Source organism: Salarias fasciatus, chromosome 20, assembly GCF_902148845.1.
Source record: "Salarias fasciatus chromosome 20, fSalaFa1.1, whole genome shotgun sequence".
Classification (NCBI taxonomy): Eukaryota; Metazoa; Chordata; class Actinopteri; order Blenniiformes; family Blenniidae; genus Salarias; species Salarias fasciatus.
Window position 1 is genome coordinate 103,884 of NC_043764.1, and position 22,292 is coordinate 126,175.

At 45.3% G+C, this 22,292-nt stretch overlaps 1 protein-coding gene across 1 annotated transcript in view; it reads right to left on the minus strand.

Moving 5' to 3' along the window:
- Positions 1–10,372, minus strand: part of pmelb (premelanosome protein b) — a 48,358-nt gene extending 37,986 nt beyond the window's left edge. The window contains exons 1-3 of the mRNA XM_030118865.1: positions 10,315–10,372; positions 7,588–7,683; positions 7,350–7,496 (exon numbers count right to left, since the gene is read on the minus strand). Of these exons, the coding sequence (XP_029974725.1) occupies positions 7,350–7,496; positions 7,588–7,683; positions 10,315–10,372 (301 nt within the window). The remainder of the gene's footprint in view (positions 1–7,349; positions 7,497–7,587; positions 7,684–10,314) is intronic.
- Positions 10,373–22,292: the final 11,920 nt, after the last annotated feature.

A 22,292-nucleotide genomic window follows, 5' to 3' on the forward strand; every position in this document is an offset into this window, starting at 1 on the left:
GATTGGACTACTGCAACTCCCTTCTCGCAGCCTGCCCAAAAAGTGTATTAAAAAACTTTCAGTTGGTTCAAAATGTGGCCGCCAGATTATTAACTGGAACTAGAAGACGTGAACACATTACTCCCGTTTTAAAATCTCTTCACTGGCTTCCAGTCGAGTTTAGAGTTAGATTTAAAATCCTTCTCCTCACTTACAAAATCCTAAATGGGATGGCTCCAACCTATCTCCAAGATGCTTTAACGCCTTATCAACCAATCAGAGCACTTCGCTCTCAAAATGCAGGGTTACTGGTGACTCCTCGAGTCTCTAAATGGACACTAGGTGGAAGAGCCTTTAGCTATCAGGCACCATTTTTATGGAACCAGCTTCCAAGTGGTGTCAAAGAGGCAGACACAGTCTCCACATTTAAGGTTAGGCTCAAGACGTTTCTCTTCGATGCAGCCTATGATCAGGTCAGCTAGGGACTCTAAACCAAACTAAACTAAACTAAACCAAACTAAAACAAACCAAACTACAGTAAACCAAACTAAACTAAACTAAATTAAACTAAAATAAACTAAACTAAATTATACTAAACTAAACTAAACTAAAACAAACCAAACTAAAGTAAACCAAACCAAACTACAGTAAACCAAACTAAACTAAACTAAATTAAACCAAACTAAACTAAACTAAATTATACTAAACTAAACTAAACTAAAACAAACCAAACTAAAGTAAACCAAACCAAACTACAGTAAACCAAACTAAACCAAACCAAACTAAACTAAACTAAACTAAACTAAATTATACTAAACTAAACTAAACTAAACTAAAACAAACCAAACTAAAGTAAACCAAACCAAACTACAGTAAACCAAACTAAACCAAACCAAACTAAACTAAACTAAACTAAACTAAACTAAACTAAACTAAACCAAACCAAATTACACTAAACAAAATTAAACTAAACCAAACTAAATTAAACTAAACTATACTAACTAAATACTAGTTTAAACAGTTAAGTATCCACAAAGCTGCCCCAGGAGCTAGAATGCTGTGGGAAGTACGGTGCACTGAGCCCTGTCCTCTATTGTCTGAATGTTATTCCCTTTAGTCCGTTCATTGCTTTTCACCTGCTGCCCCCCCCTTCGAGGGGGAGTCTTCTCCAGTTTCAGTTGCTGACTCCACTATTACGAGGACCTATGAACAAGCTCCGTCCGGACCGGGAGGACACTCCTGTCGGTCCTGCCCGTGGACTGGCTTCGGTTCTACTGCTGGGATCCGTGGTTCTTGTGCTGGACCGTCCAACGGACTGTCCTCAACATTGTCCTAGGCTTTACTTCTTATTGTCTCATGCTAACTGTTGCCATAGCTGTCCGTCCCTGGGAGAGGGATCCCTCCATACTGTGGTTCTCCCCAAGATTTCTTCTTTTCCCACTGGGTTTTTGGAGTTTTTTCTTGCCGGATGTGAGGGTCGAAGGCGGTGGTTGCTTCGTTCTGTCTCGTTACTGTAAATATTGACAGATTACCATTATGCTTATTCACTGTTTTTACTTTTGCCGACCAATGTAACATCTTGAAGCCCTCTGAGGCAACTGTTGTTGTGATACTGGGCTATACAAAAATAAATTGATTGATTGATTGATTGAAAGAAGGTACCCAGCTCTTACCTCGTTCTGAAATTTGCAAATTAGTCATTTTCAGAAAATACAGCAGTTACAGGCTCAACTTGTAGCTTTAGCCATAGCTCCTGTAGTAATTTGATTGTTCTGAAAATATTGTCAGTCGCAAATATTTTGTCATAATTGTTAGACAAACTCATCACTTTACAAACAACCATGCACTACATTGCAAAATTCTTACAATTTTATACACCATTCACACACATCCCACCATACAATATATGCAATGTACATTCCACCACCAGACAAGACAGATTATGTGAATGGTTCACTGGTGGCCTGAATGATTCCGTTTTCTCAAAGTATAAAATGTAAAATGACTTATGACACATTGTCCTCAGATGCATCAACCAGTGATGTGGCCGGAAGTCCTGTGACGCCTCTCGATGCCAACCTACCAGCTGAACCTCCTGCCTCCTGCCTGCCTCTGTCTGATCAGGACTCTGCTGAAAGCCCCATCCTGTATCAGCCCCTCCAGTGTCATAAAGCCCCATCCTGTATCAGCCCCTCCAGTGTCATAAAGCCCCATCCTGTATCAGCCCCTCCAGGGTCATAAAGCCACACAGTGTTCAGGGCCATCAGTGCTGCACATCACTCTCCTACGCTCTGACCGTCTCAGCCTTCTGCACACTGGTCTCCCTCTGGAGTCTTTTATTTATTTGGCTGATCAGCTGACAAAAGATTACATTAACACCTTTCAGCTTGATGTTGGAGATCAGGTCCTGATGACCCTCATGAAGCTCCGGCTGAACCTGCTGCAGGAAGACCTGCTGAGAGGTTCAGTGTGTCCCAGTCTGGAGTCAGCAGGACCGTCACTACATGGTTGGACATCATGGAGGAGAAGATCAGGTCTTACGTCCCGTGGCTGCCCAGAGAGGCCATTCTTACTACGATGCCACAGTGTTTTAAAGAGCATCACCCAACGACAACCTGTGTGATTGACTGTTCTGAGACCCCCCCTACAGAAACCACACAACCTGGACTCTAGGGGACTCCTACAGTCATTATTATGGTCAAAATAACTAGATGAATATTTTTGAAGTATTGCATTTTGAAATTTACAGGTACATTAGATACTTTATACGACCAAAATATTTCACTGTTGTTTCTCAACATGAGTTTGATTTCAACATATAGTGTCTGGTGGAGCACAAGAACAACTCCAATGGGGCTTGTTTGTTTACAGTGCCTATAACTTCTGAGTTTAGTACTTTTATTAATTCTATGCCTGGTGGAACTTCAAGGGTCTATTTTTAAGTGCTACTTTTTGTAAGAAGTTCTGGAATCACTGCCTTTAACACTGTAATCAAAATGCTGTCTAATGTGTTGTAAATTACCTTTTATATTTGAAGTGTGCCACCTAGTGGACTTCAAAGGATTAAAACATTTTCTGACAGAGTATTTTATGATGTGTTTTGTCTCACTGGCCCACTTTAAATGGTGTTTTTTCATTGAGATTGCAAAAAATCGTATTGAACTTGAGTGTATTCATGTACAGCATACAAAGCGATCCACGATGAATCCTCGTTTACAGGGACCCTGGTGAAGCGGATTATACAGCGTCCTGTGACATACGCACATAGTCTCATGAGGAACTTCCAGGTCTTCCTCTCTGCAGCAGCAGTCCTCAGCGCCGAGCAGAGAGTTTCTAATCTGCTGATATCTGCTCAGATAATGTCCCAACATCTCCATGATATGCTGCTGAAGGAGCAGCTGCTCCCCTGGCTGGAGCACCGCCGCCGAGCGCCACATCTCGGTGTCAGCTCTGCTCCATGCCGGTGTTTTGAATTAACTGATGCCCGTGTTAACTTGTGACCAATACATGACTGAAACATGTAGTCGTTCTGCTGTGGTTTCAGCGCCAAATTCAGTTTGTTCAAAACTTCAAACAGAGGCGTGGTAAAGCCTCGCTGTGTTGCGGCCGCTACCATGATTGTTTGGTGGGGGTATACTATGACGCATCGCTAACTCCCGCCTCTCGTGGGCTGTGATTCGCCCGGCAGAAGTTTACCGGGCAGAAGTCAGATGCAATTGGCACGGTACCAGACTGTATCTCCGTGTATCCCTGAGCATGGAGAGACAGTCTGGCATGCCAGGCTATACAGAACCACCAGGTCCACAGGTGATGCCATCAGCACAGCCTTCCACAGTGTACACCCTGGCAGTTGTGCCAGGATGTTGTTTCTGGACTTCAGTTCTGCTTTTAACACCCTTGTTCTGAGCAGACTGTTGTACAAACTGCGCAGTCTGGGTGTTGACGAGCACACCTGCAGATGGATCGGAGATTTTCTCACTGATCATCTGCAGTCAGTCAGGCTGGGGGACCACCGGTCCTCAACCCTGGCCGTGAGCACTGGGGCACCCCAGGGCTGTGCGCTCAGTCCAACACTGTACACCTTTTTCACCTTGTACACCCATGACTGCACACCACTTCACGGCAGCATCATCGTTAAATTCACGAATGACATTACTGTGCTCGGGTTGATCCATAACAACGATGAGACGGCCTACAGGGAGGAGGTCCTGAACCTCACTACCTGATGCGCCCACAATAATCTGGTACTCAACTCCTCAAAAACTAAATAGTTGGTGCTGGACTTCAGGAGGAAGAGGGAGGAACCCCCCCCCCCCCCCCCCCCCCCCCCCCCAATCCGAGGGGACCTGGTGGAGCAGGTCACTGATGTCAAGTTTCTGGGAATTTACATTTCACAGGACCTCACATGGGGCACCAACACCAATGCCCTGGTGAAAAAGGCACACCAGTGCCTGTACTTTCTGAGGTCACTGAGAAATGTCAATGTGTCCCAGGACCTGCTGCTGTCCTTCTATAGGTGTTCTGTAGAGAGCATCCTTACCCACAACATCTTGGTGTGGTTCATGAACAGCTCTCAGGCTGGCAGGAAGGCTCTGGATAGAGTCAGGAAATCACCACAGAGCTGTCCTCTCTGTCAGACATCTCCAACACCAGATGTCTGTGCAGGGCCTCAAGCATTACCTGTGACAGTTCACACCACGGACAGCCTGTTCTCACTGCTGCCCTGACTGAAGAGGTACAGCTCCATCAAGGCTCGCACCTCCAGATTCACCAGGTCCTTCTACCCCAGTGCAATCAGAGTACTGAACACAGCGCTCTGTTAAACTGTCCACTGTCAGTCTAAAAATTTCTGCATAGATGTACATATATTTATTATCCACTGTACAGTGTACAATACATACATTTATCTGTGCAATATACACAGATGTATTGTCCCATTGCTGCTACCGGGCTCTCTACTGTACATCGGCACATCTGTGCATTTGTACTTTTTATATTCCATATTTGCATGATTTATTGCTATTCTTATTTCTTCTCTATTTTTCCATTCACACAAAAAGTTGCTTTTTTTAATTATGTCATACATGTACGAAGACAAAAAATCCATTGTTATATTCTATTAGGTCATATACTGTATTCTCTGACTCATGCCCGATGCTTGCATTTGCCTGAGAAGCCTTACAGACCACAATCAAAACAAGCCTCCAGAGACTACAATACATCCAAAATATTGCTGCCAGGATTTTAATATGGGTGCACAAATCATGATCATGATCATGAACTTGTCTTTATCTCCTGAGTGGATCAGTGAACAGTCCACGAGTTCACCTGTGCCCCAAACTTATCCTCCGTGTGTCCACCGTGCAAGTGAATGCCAGTGGTGACAATGGATTTGTTCCCTCCAGAGTAGACTATTGTAATTCCTTGTTATCAGGAACTAACAACTGGCTGAAAAGTTTTCAATTAGTTCAAAATGCTGCAGCAAGAGTTCTGACAAGAACCAGCAGGAGAACACACCAGAACAGTATGAGCTTCTCTTCACTGGCTTCCAGTTAAATCTAGAATAGAATTTAAAATTCTTCTCTTAATGTTGAAAGCTCTGAACAACCAGGAACCATCACATCTTAAACAGTCCCTGGAGAATGCTTGGTTCTCAGGAGAACGCTGCAGTCTCTCTCTCGCTCTCTTGCGCTCTCGCTCTCTCAGAGATTATTTCTTAGGTGGACTAAAGCTGTGATTGAGGGGTCGTAAACACAACATCAATCACAGCTGATCCATTGATTTAATGAGACAACCTGGACCCAGTGGGTGCAAGCAGTGAACTTCCCAGGCTCCTACCATGTGGAACCAGCTCCCAGTTCTGCTTTGCTTCTCTTCTTTCTTTCATGCAATGTTTCATAACTACGTGTCACTGACCACTGTCTGTCTTCTAGTCTATGAACTCTCGAGCTCGATCCACCTGCTTGAGTGGAACATTGCTGAGTTGGTACAAGAAATGTATCTGTTCATGCTATTCTCTCTCTCTCTCTCTCTCTGTCCCCTCACCCCAACCAGAATAGCAGAGAGCATCCACCTCTGAGCCTGGTTCTGCAGGTTTCTTCCTTTTAAAAGGGAGTTTTTCCTTCCCTCAGTCTCTTCTTGCTCGTGTGGATCTGTTGGGTTTTCTCTGTAAAAGTGTCCTGAAATGACTGTGTTGTAATTGGCACTTTATAGATAAAGCTGAATTGAATTGAACATCGAAGACAGTAACAGAAGCACATCTGTAACATTTTCCAGCTTCAAATGAAGAATCTGATCCTCATAATTCACCTATACTGCAAAATGTCTCAATGACAGTAAAATGAGTTTTCTCTCCAATTTTTCTGAGCCAATTGCTAAACCTAGCCCTAATTCTGTGATTAATCGCAATCTAAAAAATATACAATTAACTGCCCTCCATTAATTGATCACAATCCATGCAATAAAAATTGACAGCCCTAGGAAAATCACTTCAAGTACATGCAGAAGTTTAAAGATGAGCTTCAGAGTTCACCACTTCACCTCAGAAGCAGTGAAAAAAATCTCTTCAAAAGAGCAAGAGAGCCGACGACAAGCGAGTAACTCTCCGATGTACCATCCCATGATGCTGGTGATGGAGGGCGACTTCAAAACTGGGGACTGAGAGGCAAACTGAAGTTGCAAACCAAATGGAGTCACTATGCAGATGCTCAGTGATGGAGAAGGCCACGCTCCTCACTGTGACCCTCCACCCCCCAATTACACCCCCTCCCTCATTACTGAGGACTCCTCCACCCCATCACACCCCCTCCCTCATCCCTGGGATTCCTCTACCCCCCATCATCACACCCCCTCCCTCACCACTGGGATTCCTCCACCCCCCCATCATCACACCCCTCCCTCACCACTGGGATTCCTCCACCCCCCCATCATCACACCCCTCCCTCACCACTGGGATTCCCCCACCGACTCCCTCATCACTGGGATTCTTCCACCCCCCCATCATCACACCCCCTCCATCATCACCTCCACCAGAAATCCTTGGGGTGCGATCAATCCTCTCTCTGCAACAGCTGCTCTTAACACCAAATAGACTTCACTGTGTTTTTAGTTCTTCGCATATGATTCACTCGCTTCTATTTATTACATCAGAGGGTGTTCTTAATGCTTCAGTACTTGTCTTGTGGAAGTGAAAATTATACATTTTGCTTTTGGTTGTGGAACCGGCAATACAGGAAATCTATCATTATCAATTTCTATCTACATCATTTGGTTATGTCTGACCCTGCTGGGCTAATTACACATGAGATAATGTGGACATTCTGGCTGCTTTGGGGATTGTCTCATGTGGTGAATAGTTAGACAAGTGTTACCATTGATTGTGCAATCCTGAGCCCAGACCACATCTCCATCAGGCTGCACCTTTTGGTTGTGGGGAAAGTCCAGGTCAATGGTGAAGGTCACTTTGGCTCCAGTCAACGTGGGAGAATCATTCCCCACATCAAAGGTCACTTTTCCACCTGTAGTCACACGGAACAGAAGCAGCGACTTTAACACTGCCATCCGCCACTCACAACAATTGTGCCTTTTGAATGAATTCAGTACAAATACCTTTCCAGGCGTCATCGTATCGCTGGTCTCCTTCTCTCCAGATTGGGTACATCTTAGTGTTCCATGATGGGTAGCGAGTGAATCGATTTTTCGGCTCTAAAACATTCAGAAATAAATCTATTAATATAGTGATAGAAAAGATGGATGCATGAAGGGTTAGATTATTGGAATGAAAACCTCATTCAGGGAAATTTGAATTAGTAGTGACATACCTGATTAATTCAGATGAATTTTCGCTAAACCAGAGCAAAAGGGTAAATTAACATGCAAAAGCTATTCAACACATAAAAAAGGGTCCATATTTTCATTCAGAATCTAATTTTGATCTTTTTGCCCCTACTTTAACATATTTCTGGATGGCATTTTATCAAAATGTGGGATAAGGTATTTGATTTTGATTTTAAAGCTATTAACCACGTGATTTGCCTGATAGCGGCTTAAAATGCCCAATGACCAACCTCTGGTCTAAATCCCTCTCATGTGATGCTCAGCTGAGTGTGAGCATGATTATTTTGCAGATTAACACTTTCACAGTCTACATACTTTCAGGAATTGTTCAGCTCTTTCTTAGCAATACATATTTCACAATGTTCGTATTATAAAGATACAATCACTTTTCTCTGCACATGAAGCTATAAACACAAACCAGTCAAACATAATGGACTGATCTTAGTGCTGAATGCTTACATGCATGATTTAGCTTTGTTTCAGGGACAGACTGAGAAGCGTGAGAGCCCATCTCTTAAATAACTGGATTACATTCAGATCTGAATGCTTGACTCTGTCAGGGTCACACTGTCTTTCACATTCTTGCATGCTTGAGTAAAGAGGATCATGAATAAAATACAACCCTCAGATCATACAGACCAGATATCAGCTCCATGCAGTCTTTGTGGAGGATGTGTTTAGTCAGAAATTTGGTGTCCGGTGAAGAAAACACTCAAAGCTGCTTCATATACTCAAAACTAGGCTTTACTAGCATATGGAGGAATAAATATATTGAAATGACCTTACCAACTTATTATTTTCTGTTGTGTTTTTAAATTGACAAACACTGGGCTGCATTTTTACCAATGAAAGGTGCACCATTAAAAAAATTAGCTTTCCCGAGAAGAGGTTTCTCAAACACTGTTCCAAAATAAGTGGTTAATAAGAGTTTGGAGGCACATAAGTTAGGAATAAACATCTGTTAATTCGTTCAAGATTAGCTAAACAGTCAAAATATCTGTTTTAATGCTGCACAGACTGTAGTTGTTAGCTCACAGCTCACAGTCTGTGTCCATGGGGTAAAAGAAAGAAACACTGATTTGTACCGATTGAGTTGCACTTGTTCTGATTTTGAAAGTATATTTTGAACATCTGAACATAAACAAAACAAAGGACAGTAAGTAACTTGCTGAAAATGGAGATTTGAAAAAGATCTTCTCACACAATGGTTGTAACGTCTTATTCTTGTTTCTTCAAACAAAAAAGGCGATCTGTCCAGGGTCCACCCTGGGGGACCGGGTGGGGTCCGGACCCCGGACAGGTCGCCAGCCTGTCGCAGGGCCAACATGTGTTTCCAAATCAAATGATGAATTTTGTTGTGAGTTGTTCCTTAGGAGGTGAAACCCCTGAAAAGTTCTGCAGGCTCGTTGAGGATGATGACAAAGAATCAAGACTTTTCTTGATCAACACTGATCCACATTATTTCAAAAGACAGCAACTGAACTGTATTACATCCATTTCTAACAGTGAAACGATACTGAGGGACGGTGTGACTGAACTCCAAGATGTCTTTGTCATGTTCCATTGCCTGATAGTTCATAATTAATTTTAAGTTCAATTTTTAACTTCAGAAATTCAACTTTTGAAGCATCTTTCTGAAAGTCTGTGCAGCAGGAACTTTTCTGGTTCTTGAACAGATGGACAAGACTCTTTATCCATCATTTTTATCAGATGTTTCTGCTTCCTGCTCCTTCACACTTATTACAAGCCTCATTGCCAGATTCATGGTGGGATTTCACTTTGGCTCATAACTTACACTGAAGATAAACGTAACAGACACATTAAAGTATATATAGTAACAGTTTATTAACGTTTGATAGGACTGAATAACATTCAGGGGGAGAAAAAAAAGGAGAATAAAGTCCTTTGTTATAAATACCGTTATTTTCTGATCAAAAATATGTGTACACTTTTAAGTAAAGTGACATTATTAGCTACTTTTATTTGTCAGGAATCACAAATATAAAGCATCTGAATGTCAATCTCATCCTACATTACACTACTTTCAGTCAAAAGTTCACATAACAATATGACTTTCACTTTTATTTAAATGTTTTTTTTTAATTACAGGATATTGAATGAATTTGGGTATAATACAGTGAGGAATAATTTTAAGTATAAGTCACCATGTTTGGAGAAAAATAGAAATTAAGACTTACTAAAGAAATGTAGAAACACTGGTCATGTTTCAACAATAAACTTAACTATTTCAACAAATGAAAATATAATTTTTTTATTGTAGAGATGATAACTTTAGTTTAGCAAACTGAACATGGCCTTAAAATACAGCAATACACAAGTTGGAGCAGGAAGTTACGAGGTACGTTTTTTTTTTAAGTTCAAATTTGAGAAGACATAAATTGTGATGTAATGTTGTCAGGTATAACTTCATCATGCCTGTTACTTCATCTCTGTGATAAAAGAACAATAGGTACAAAACACATGTATTTTTCTACTTACTTGCCACAGTGTGTGAAGCAGCTGCCAGCAGCACCAACAGGAACGCAGATATATTCATGGTCAGAGCTCCTCCTGGACAGAACATCCCCCTGGAGACGCCAGGCTTCATATAGTCTCTGAGCTCTGATCAGCAGCAGGAAGACCTCCCTCCTCATGGTGGTCTGCAGACTCCTCCTCCTCGCCCTCCTTCTCCCGCTGGAGACTATTGAGACTCTTATTATGAATTTGGCATTGAAACAAAGTCACACCTTCATCAAGGTTGCACACAAGCACACAGTAACACACACATCCAGGTACAAACACGCACACATACACACACACACACACACACACACACACACACACACACACACACACACACACACACACACACACACACACACACACACACTCCCATTTTTGTTGCTTACAAATGGGTGACATGGCCCTGAGCATCATGAGACCAGTCATATCTCAGCAGGCCTGATCTAGAAAAAGCCCCCCATGCTTTTATCTTTATTGTGACTCCTTGTCCGCCTGCAGGACCAGTCTGAACGGAACCGCCTGCAGGACCAGTCTGAACGGAACCGCCTGCAGGACCAGTCTGAACGGAACCACCTGCAGCAAGACCAGTCTGAACGCAACCATCTGAAGGACCAGTCTGAACGGAACCATCTGAAGGACCAGTCTGAACGGAACCGCCTGCAGCAGGACCAGTCTGAATGGAACCATCTGAAGGACCAGTCTGAACGGAACCGCCTGCAGGACCAGTCTGAACGGAACCGCCTGCAGGACCAGTCTGAACGGAACTGCCTGCAGCAGGACCAGTCTGAACGGAACCATCTGAAGGACCAGTCTGAACGGAACCATCTGAAGGACCAGTCTGAACAGAACCGCCTGCAGCAGGACCAGTCTGAACGGAACCACCTGCAGCAAGACCAGTCTGAACGGAACAATCTGAAGCACCAGTCTGAACGGAACCACCTGCAGGACCAGTCTGAACGGAACCATCTGAAGGACCAGTCTGAACGGAACCGCCTGCAGGACCAGTCTGAACGGAACCACCTGCAGGACCAGTCTGAACGGAACCGCCTGCAGGACCAGTCTGAACGGAACCACTTGCAGCAGGACCAGTCTGAACAGAACCATCTGAAGGACCAGTCTGAACGGAACCGCCTGCAGGACCAGTCTGAACAGAACCATCGGAAGGACCAGTCTGAACGGAACCGCCTGCAGGACCAGTCTGAACAGAACCGCCTGCAGGACCAGTCTGAACGGAACCACTTGCAGCAGGACCAGTCTGAACAGAACCATCTGAAGGACCAGTCTGAACGGAACCGCCTGCAGGACCAGTCTGAATGGAACCATCTGAAGGACCAGTCTGAACGGAACCGCCTGCAGCAGGACCAGTCTGAACGGAACAATCTGAAGGACCAGTCTGAATGGAACCGCCTGCAGGACCAGTCTGAACGGAACCGCCTGCAGGACCAGTCTGAACGGAACCGCCTGCAGGACAAGTCTGAACGGAACCGCCTGCAGCAGGACCAGTCTGAACGGAACCATCTGAAGGACCAGTCTGAACGGAACCGCCTGCAGCAGGACCAGTCTGAACGGAACCATCTGAAGGACCAGTCTGAATGGAACCGCCTGCAGGACCAGTCTGAACGGAACCGCCTGCAGGACCAGTCTGAACGGAACTGCCTGCAGCAGGACCAGTCTGAACGGAACCATCTGAAGAACCAGTCTGAACGGAACCATCTGAAGGACCAGTCTGAACGGAACCGCCTGCAGGACCAGTCTGAACGGAACCATCTGAAGGACCAGTCTGAACGGAACCGCCTGCAGGACCAGTCTGAACGGAACCACCTGCAGGACCAGTCTGAACGGAACCACCTGCAGCAAGACCAGTCTGAACGGAACAATCTGAAGCACCAGTCTGAACGGAACCACCTGCAGGACCAGTCTGAACGGAACCATCTGAAGGACCAGTCTGAACGGAACCGCCTGCAGGACCAGTCTGAACGGAACCATCTGAAGGACCAGTCTGAACGGAACCGCCTGCAGGACCAGTCTGAACGGAACCACCTGCAGCAAGACCAGTCTGAACGGAACCGCCTGCAGGACCAGTCTGAATGGAACTGCCTGCAGCAGGACCAGTCTGAACGGAACCATCTGAAGGACCAGTCTGAACGGAACCGCCTGCAGCAGGACCAGTCTGAACGGAACCATCTGAAGGACCAGTCTGAACGAAACCGCCTGCAGCAGGACCAGTCTGAACGGAACCATCTGAAGGACCAGTCTGAACGGAACCACCTGCAGCAAGACCAGTCTGAATGGAACCACCTGCAGCAAGACCAGTCTGAACGGAACCGCCTGCAGGATCAGTCTGAACGGAACCGCCTGCAGGACCAGTCTGAACGGAACCATCTGCAGCAAGACCAGTCTGAATGGAATCACCTGAAGGACCAGTCTGAACGGAACCACCTGCAGGACCAGTCTGAACGGAACCGCCTGCAGGACCAGTCTGAACGGAACCACCTGCAGGACCAGTCTGAACGGAACCGCCTGCAGCAGGACCAGTCTGAACGGAAACATCTGAAGGACCAGTCTGAACGGAACCGCCTGCAGCAGGACCAGTCTGAACGGAACCATCTGAAGGACCAGTCTGAATGGAACCGCCTGCAGGACCAGTCTGAACGGAACCGCCTGCAGGACCAGTCTGAACGGAACCGCCTGCAGGACAAGTCTGAACGGAACCGCCTGCAGCAGGACCAGTCTGAACGGAACCATCTGAAGGACCAGTCTGAACGGAACCGCCTGCAGCAGGACCAGTCTGAACGGAACCATCTGAAGGACCAGTCTGAATGGAACCGCCTGCAGGACCAGTCTGAACGGAACCGCCTGCAGGACCAGTCTGAACGGAACTGCCTGCAGCAGGACCAGTCTGAACGGAACCATCTGAAGAACCAGTCTGAACGGAACCACCTGCAGGACCAGTCTGAACGGAACCACCTGCAGCAAGACCAGTCTGAACGGAACAATCTGAAGCACCAGTCTGAACGGAACCACCTGCAGGACCAGTCTGAACGGAACCACCTGCAGCAAGACCAGTCTGAACGGAACAATCTGAAGCACCAGTCTGAACGGAACCACCTGCAGGACCAGTCTGAACGGAACCATCTGAAGGACCAGTCTGAACGGAACCGCCTGCAGGACCAGTCTGAACGGAACCATCTGAAGGACCAGTCTGAACGGAACCGCCTGCAGGACCAGTCTGAACGGAACCATCTGAAGAACCAGTCTGAACGGAACCACCTGCAGGACCAGTCTGAACGGAACTGCCTGCAGCAGGACCAGTCTGAACGGAACCATCTGAAGAACCAGTCTGAACGGAACCACCTGCAGGACCAGTCTGAACGGAACCACCTGCAGCAAGACCAGTCTGAACGGAACAATCTGAAGCACCAGTCTGAACGGAACCACCTGCAGGACCAGTCTGAACGGAACCATCTGAAGGACCAGTCTGAACGGAACCGCCTGCAGGACCAGTCTGAACGGAACCATCTGAAGGACCAGTCTGAACGGAACCGCCTGCAGGACCAGTCTGAACGGAACCACCTGCAGGACCAGTCTGAACGGAACCACCTGCAGCAAGACCAGTCTGAACGGAACCGCCTGCAGGACCAGTCTGAATGGAACTGCCTGCAGCAGGACCAGTCTGAACGGAACCATCTGAAGGACCAGTCTGAACGGAACCGCCTGCAGGACCAGTCTGAACGGAACCACCTGCAGGACCAGTCTGAACGGAACTGCCTGCAGCAGGACCAGTCTGAACATACCATCTGAAGGACCAGTCTGAACGGAACCATCTGAAGGACCAGTCTGAACGGAACCGCCTGCAGGACCAGTCTGAACGGAACCACCTGCAGGACCAGTCTGAACGGAACCGCCTGCAGGACCAGTCTGAACGGAACCATCTGAAAGATCAGTCTGAACGGAACCGCCTGCAGGACCAGTCTGAACGGAATCACCTGCAGGACCAGTCTGAACGGAACAATCTGAAGGACCAGTCTGAACGGAACCGCCTGCTGGACCAATCTGAACGGAACCGCCTGCAGGAAAAGTCTGAACGGAACCGCCTGCAGCAGGACCAGTCTGAACGGAACCACCTGCAGCAAGACCAGTCTGAATGGAATCACCTGAAGGACCAGTCTGAACGGAACCACCTGCAGGACCAGTCTGAACGGAACCGCCTGCAGGACCAGTCTGAACGGAACCACCTGCAGGACCAGTCTGAACGGAACCACCTGCAGCAGGACCAGTCTGAACGGAACCGCCTGCAGCAGGACCAGTCTGAACGGAACCACCTGCAGCAAGACCAGTCTGAATGGAACCACCTGCAGGACCAGTCTGAACGGAACCGCCTGCAGGACCAGTCTGAACGGAACCTCCTGCAGGACCAGTCTGAACGGAACCACCTGCAGAACCAGTCTGAACTGAACCACCTGCAGGACCAGTCTGAACGGAACCGCCTGCAGGATCAGTCTGAACGGAACCACCTGCAGGACCAGTCTGAACGGAACTGCCTGCAGAACCAGTCTGAACTGAAACACCTGCAGGACCAGTCTGAACGGAACCACCTGCAGAACCAGTCTGAACTGAACCACCTGCAGGACCAGTCTGAACTGAACTGTCTGCAGCTCATTCAAGATGCAGTCACTCATCTCAGAAACAGGACAAAGAGCCACAAGAACATAACTCCGGTGCTCTCCCCACTCCACTGGCTTCCAGTTAGATTCAGGATTGATTTTAAGTTTTTAATTTGTTTTTAAGTCACTGAACAGGCTGGATCCAGATTACTTATCAGACCTTGTTAAAGTCCATCAGCCCTCCAGAGCCCTGAGTTCAGCTGACCCTTGACCTTCCTCCATCCCTCCTAAAACCAGAACAGATTGAGCCTTTGTGGTCATGGCTCCCAGACTGTGGAACAGTTTACCTGCGAGTGTGGTCTGTGGACAACTGGGTACTTTAAGTCCCAGGTAGAACCCCCCCACCGGTTGACCCTGAACATTCAAACCCCCTGTTGACCCAGGACCTTAAAGGAATACTCTGAAGATTTTGGACCCATGCCCTTTCCCTATCATTTAGAAAGTGAGATAAGTTCATAAATACCTTTTTTGTGTCTGTGCATCCAGTGGCTGGATCCCAGCTGTTAGCATCGTAGTTAGCTTAGCTCAACTGCTGGAGGTGAAGAGGAGACAGAGCCATACTGACAAAAGTGGACAAAACACTCCTTCCAGTGGTCCAGGCGATGGCGTATTGGCGCGTGAAGTAAATCCGAATGGTTATAAAACATTTTAAAAGACGTGTTTTCTTTTCAAGCCTTTAAAATAATGTTTTGAGACACAGAGACCTGCACATGTGCAGTGCTCCATGGAAGGATATACCGGAGTACAGCAGCTGAGTCTATGGCTTCTACTGCTTCTTCAAAGGTTCATTTAGTCTCCCAAGTATAATTCAAATCCAAAGTTCTTTTCCACAGACCAGTGTGCTTGTTTGTTTACCTTACTGACGGTTTCGACAGCTGTCAGCCATCTTCCTCAGAGTGTTGTCATGTGATGTTGTTGTGACGTATCTTGTCAGCTGATTGGGCCTTTACAATAATCTAAAGAAAATAAAACCCATACTTTAGAATAAACTGAAATAATCACCCAAATAAATAAATTAAATTCTAAACCTTATCTAAAATCTGTCCCCACTCTTGGTCCAGCCCAGACCCTACTTCAGTGGCGTCTGGCCCCCCGGGGAACCTTAGAATCTTTTGGCTGGACACTATCCCTGGACACAGCTGCAGAAGATGACAAAAGAATGACACACTTCACCACACACACTTTCTCACATTCACTGCATGCACAGCAACACCTAAAAAAAAGTCACTCTCAAATAGAATAGAATAGAATAGAAGACTTTATTAGTCTCACAGTGGAGATATTTACCGGAGCAAGAGGCACATAGAACATACAGGGGGGTCCAAGTAATGAAAGGTGCAATAAGAACATGTAACAGTGCAACTCGTAGTAAGGATTGATAATAGAAGCTAAAAACAAGGAAGATCTAACTGTATGTGCAACATGAATCTTAAAATATGACAATATATACATGCTGTATCCACAGTGAGTGGACTCACCTGCATGGAAGATCGCAAAGAAGAGGAATCCCTGCACATCGTGGCTTCAATGCGAACAGGAGGGTTTCCTTATTCACTGGTAGGATTACACAATCCACACATTCACTGGATAAGAGCTCCAACGCGCGCCATCAAATATAACATGCAAGCTTGCATCAATTAGCACGCAGAGTGCACTCTAGAAAACCTGGGAACTGAACTTAGTGAAACTTGAATCAATATTTTGTTTGGAACTTATTTTGTGTTCATCTTAATATTACTTTAATACAAAGAGTAATCTGCACTGCATTGTTGCATGGTTGTCATTTATTTTCCTTAAACAATTCGGATTATCATCTATGATGTATTTACCCATTTTGAGAGGCCATAAGTTGTGTGAACGTCATATTGACTCCTCCACAAAGTTATTTTACATTGGAATGTCTCTTTGCCATAGCATTTATGTTGGGAAGGAAGTAACGTACGGGTATTGATGAATTAAGGCCTCAGTATGCTTCCCCGTCATCGCGACGTCGTTCCTACGCCGTCTACACCGCGCCCTATGTCGGGGCTACGCTAGGGGTTGACGCGCACCTCCCAAAAATTCTGACTTCGCGTTGAGGCGACGCGAGGTGACATGAACGTCGAGGGCTGTGATTGGTCCGCTTTAGCGTTGTTTACAGAATGAAGTAGAACTCACCCCAATGCTTTTCTGATCCTAACAGTGCTTCAGGAGAAATTTAGATCCAAAATTGAGCGGCGCACATCCCTATACTGTTAGCAGACGGGGCTATGTGTAGAGCCACTCCTAAAACGGCTTTAATCGTCCAAAAACTCATTAGTTTCACCAATATTTAATCATGATCTGCTCAACTTCTCCTCCACCACAGCCCGGTGTCCAGATATGTCATATATGCAGATATACGAGGGTGTACCCAAAAGAATCCGGAATTTGACTGTAACTTTTTATTTCTGACATTACAAAATAAGACATCACTGTCACCTTCAAAATAATCTCCATCTGCATTAATGCAGCGCTCCAGCCGTGTCTCCCACTTCACCAATGTGTAGTGACACCCGTGCGTAATTGTTCCATTTTTTGCCGGCTGCGATTTTTCTGTCACCTCCTCCACATAATAATAATGCATTGGTTTTATATAGCGCTTTTCTGGACACTAAAAGACACTTTACATTGCATTATTCATTCACTCCATACTGGGTGGTGGTAAGCTACTACTGCAGCCACAGCTGCCCTGGGGCAGACTGACGGAAGTGAGGCTGCCAATCTGCGCCATCAGCCCCTCTGACCACCACCAACCATTCACTCTCACTACTTTCATACTTAGGCAGGTGGGTGAAGTATCTTGCCCAAGGACACAATGACAGTTTTACACCTGCAGGAGCAGGGATCGAACTGCCAACCTTCTGGTTACAAGACGACCTGCTCTACCAACTGAGCTACTGTTGCCACATCTGCAAACTGCTGTCCCTTCAGCTCCTTCTTCAACTTGGGGAACAAGAAAAAGTCACTCGAGACTACGTCTGGCAAATCAGTAGGATGGGAGAGGAGATTCATCTCATTCTCCTCCAGAAACTGCGTGAGGCGCAGCGCCGTGTCCGCTGGCACTCTGTGGTGGTGGATCAACCGGCTCCACTCCGCCACGACGCTCTGCTTCCTCCTCACATCCTCACGGAGCATCTGAGGACTTCCTGTAGTAGTCCTGGTTTACAGTCTGACCTGGAGGGACAGACTCGCTGTGGACGAGACCCTGGACAGCCGAGAAGCAGCTCAGCATTGTTTTCACGCTGAGCGGACCTGACGCGCCGACATCTGGCCCTTCTCAGACCCCCGGACCACTCCTGGACCTGAGTCTTCCCCAGAGCAGCATCCTGTAGGCTTGCTGCAACAAGCTGAGAGTTTCTGCTGCTGTTTTCCCAGCAAAAAGCAGAATTAATGTTTGCGCGCTGCTCTGGCTTCCCAGTCAATGTCGCCATTTTGGAAAAAAATCGCAGACCGCCGCTGCACTCTGTTACTATAAATAGCGCCTGACAGGCGTCAGGGTCACTCTGGGAGCTCAGATTTCTCACAGATGTGCACGAGGCTTACCTGCAGCACATCTGATGGCCAGAAGTCGGAATGCATTATTATTATTGTTTTCTGACCAAATTCCGGTTTGTTTTGGGTACCCCCTCGTATGTTCAGTAAGTGCAGCGTACCTATAGATCTATGTCTAGATATCTATGTCTATAGCTCTATGTCTAGGTAAAGCCGGAGCTACGGAAGCTGCATTGTTGTTGTCAATCAATCAATCAATCAATTTATTTTTGTATAGCCCAGTATCACAACAACAGCTGCCTCAGAGGCTTCATGATGTTACATTGGTTGGTAAAAGTAAAAACAGTGAATAAGCATAACGTTAATATGTCAAATTCACAGTAACGAGACAAAACGAAGAAGTCGGACTGCAGATGGCGCTGTCGTCCTACTGCACCCAGTAGGAAGCTGGCGCCAAAACCTGTATAAATCAGCCGACCAGACAACATCACGTGACACTTCTGAGGAAGGCTGCAGCTTTGCAGCCGAAACATGTAAAGGTAGGCAAAATAACCTCTGGCCTGTATATACGAATCCAAACATGGAGACAAAACGAAGCAACCACCGCCTTAGACCCTCACATCCGGCAATGAGTTTTTTCTTGCCGGATGTGAGGGTCTAAGGTGGTGGTTGCTTCGTTTTGTCTCGTTACTGTGAATTTGACGTATTAATATTATGCTTATTCACTGTTTTTATTTTTACCAACCAATGTAACATCTTGAAGCCTCTGAGGCAGCTGTTGTTGTGATACTGGGCTATACAAAAATAAATTGATTGATTGATTGATTGAAAGAACTCCAAAAACCCAGTGGGAAAAGAAGAAATCTTGGGGAGAACCACAGTATGGAGGGATCCCTCTCCCAGGGACGGACAGCTTTGGCAACAGCTAGCATGAGAAAATAAGAAGTAAAGCTTAGGACTATGTTGAGTTCAGTCCGTTGGACGGTCCAGCACAAGAACCACGGATCCCAGAAGTGACTGCCGATTGCGAAACAAAGACACCGCCACGCCCCCTAGTGGCTTGGCAGTGAAATTGCAGAGGAGGGCATTCCCTTGACGCAGAAGTCAGATATGTTCAGTAGTGGCATAGAGTTGCCATCGTAGGAATGATGTTGCTGCGACGGGGAAGCATACTGAGGCCTTTACTTCCCTATAGCGAGCCAGCTGCTAAAAGGGTTGCATATAGTATATGCATTGTTTAATTGTGAGGGGGGAGTGTCCAGATGATTCCCATTGAAAAGTATTAGTTTAAAAAATGTGGTTTGAGACACAAAAAATAATGTGCAAAACGTGTCCCTGGACACGATTCAATTGATTAATTGATGTGACTCATATCAAATTGCCATGAGACTGGGTTGCCTATCTAGCTATATATTTATGGAGCTATGCATCAAGCTATTGTCTCTTTCTACCTATCTAGCTATCGATTTAGCTATTTATCTGTCTATCTGACCGTCCATTTATCTGTCTGTATAGCTATCTATCTGTCTCTCTCTCTCTGGCTTTATTTTGTGTCTTTGTTCCACACTTTGATTATTTCTATGTATCTATAGATGTGTACTCATCCATCTCTACAGTATGTGCAGTTGTGTATAATTGCTAGAAACAATGCCCCTTTATTGTTTTTGTCAATTATTCATGAAGCATGTTGTGTTGCATGCTCTTGTCTGAAAGGCAACATAATCATGGAATGAAGATTGATTTGATAATGCAAACTTCTTTAAAACATTCTGTGGACTTGCTTGATTTGGGAACACCAAGGACCATCAAGATAAGATCTTAGAGCTTTTACTAGAATTGCATATTTTTGTAATTGTTCCCTGTGGGTCTCTGGTGGCTGACAGTTTGAAGAAGTGTATTAGTTTTTCTCCACTGGTTTGGCTAATTTCTGAAAACAGAACAGACATTCTCAAAACAACATGGACAAATTTCAAATTGCTCTGCAACTGCTCACAGTAGAAGAGGGTTTCTCATTCATTTGGTCACATATCAGTACAGGTCTCAGAACATCTTTTCATATGATTAAAGCTCATGTCCAGAGTTTTGAAAGAGAGGTTTTTTTAATCCAATGTCTCGAGGCTCCGCCCTCCCTCTGCTTTCATGAGCGACCAAGCCACGCCCCTTTAATTGTGCACGCAAATTATCTGTCGGGTGAAAATGAGAGCCTCTGAGTCCTACAGCATCCTCCATGTTTAGCTGTTTACGGTGGATGTTCAGCAGACAGTGGATATATCCGAGGTAAGCGCTGCAGAGCTAACTCTCCTCTGCTGGGCGAGCGACGTGCTCTCTGGCTGCTCCACACTTTGACTGACAGCATGACAAGGCGGAAGCTCAAAATCTATTGGCTGAAGTTGACCGGTGCTTTTTCGGATAACATGGGGGTCTATGAGATGAAGGCGGAGCTCATAAATACATTTTTATATTGCTTTATGCTAATATTATATTATAGTATCGAACCAGACTGACACATTGAAGCTCTGTTGAAAAGTTATACATACATTGGAAACGAATGGAAACTCTGGACACCAGCTTTAAGCCCAATTAGGCTCAATATAGTAGCACTATTTCCAAGTGTATCATGTTGATCTGAACTGATTGATTCTCAGTCTAATGGTTGTTCTCTCCAAAACATATCAGGATCATTTCATTGTATCAGTCACCACATGATCAATAGTCTGTTTCGTTGTAAATTTTGTTGTACCTGTGATAATGATAAAGATCTATCTATATATATATCTATCTATCTATCTATCTATCTATCTATCTATCTATCTATCTATCTCATCAACTGTTAAGAATTAGACAAGGGTGTGAGGAGGGTGACCAGTGAAGGTGTGAGCTGTGACACTGTAGGCGACACACAATTTTCCCTTGTTTTTTGTTTGTTTCCATCACAGTAAGTTGAACTCTGATGGATGGAGGTTACTTAGTGTATGAATAAAAATAATTACATTTTCCTTAGCAGTATGAGAGCAATGTGCCAAAGCCAAAGCTTGAAGGTTTTTCTGACCGTAAAATGTTTCTTTTTATCTCCTTCAGTTTCCTATATAATATGTATTCCGTTAGCTAAACAACCAACCAACCAAAAACTATCACAGTACCATAGTGAATGAAGGACTGCAGTCAGACTGAATGGTAGAGGAGGGATATTTCAGTGTTACTTAAAGGCATAGCATCTAAACATTCTGACTGTCAGAGCCTCAAGATGCTAAAAGGACAAAGCATTCTGAGGACATTTATCATTGTTTGGGAAATAAATGTAGTTTTGCCTCCTGAGTGAACTGCTTTGGAGGGATGGGATCTTTGACAGGTGAACCGAGGTGTTGAGCTAAATCGTCCAGGTTGTTTTTTTAACAAGACAACCAAGAGTGTTGAGAATGTCTGGTCTGTTTGGAGAAATGAGCCAAACCAATGGAGAAAAGCTGTAACAACATGAGGTTTGCTCTTTGAAATATCACAGCCAAGAGGGTACGATTGTAGCGAAGTCTAGGCATCAATATGAGTTTGATGGAGAGAATCAATTTCCCCAAGGGGATTAAAAAAGTTTCTTTGAACCTATATGATTCATCTTTAAGAATTATGTAAAAATATTATTGCTTTGAAGCTAAGCACAGTTGTGGGGTTAATCATTTTGGGGGGATTTTGTTAGCATGTGCTCTTAAATACAATGCGAAACAAAGCTTACTTAAAGCTCTGCTAAGGAGTCACCTGACTCATTTTTGGGTTACTTCTGTATTT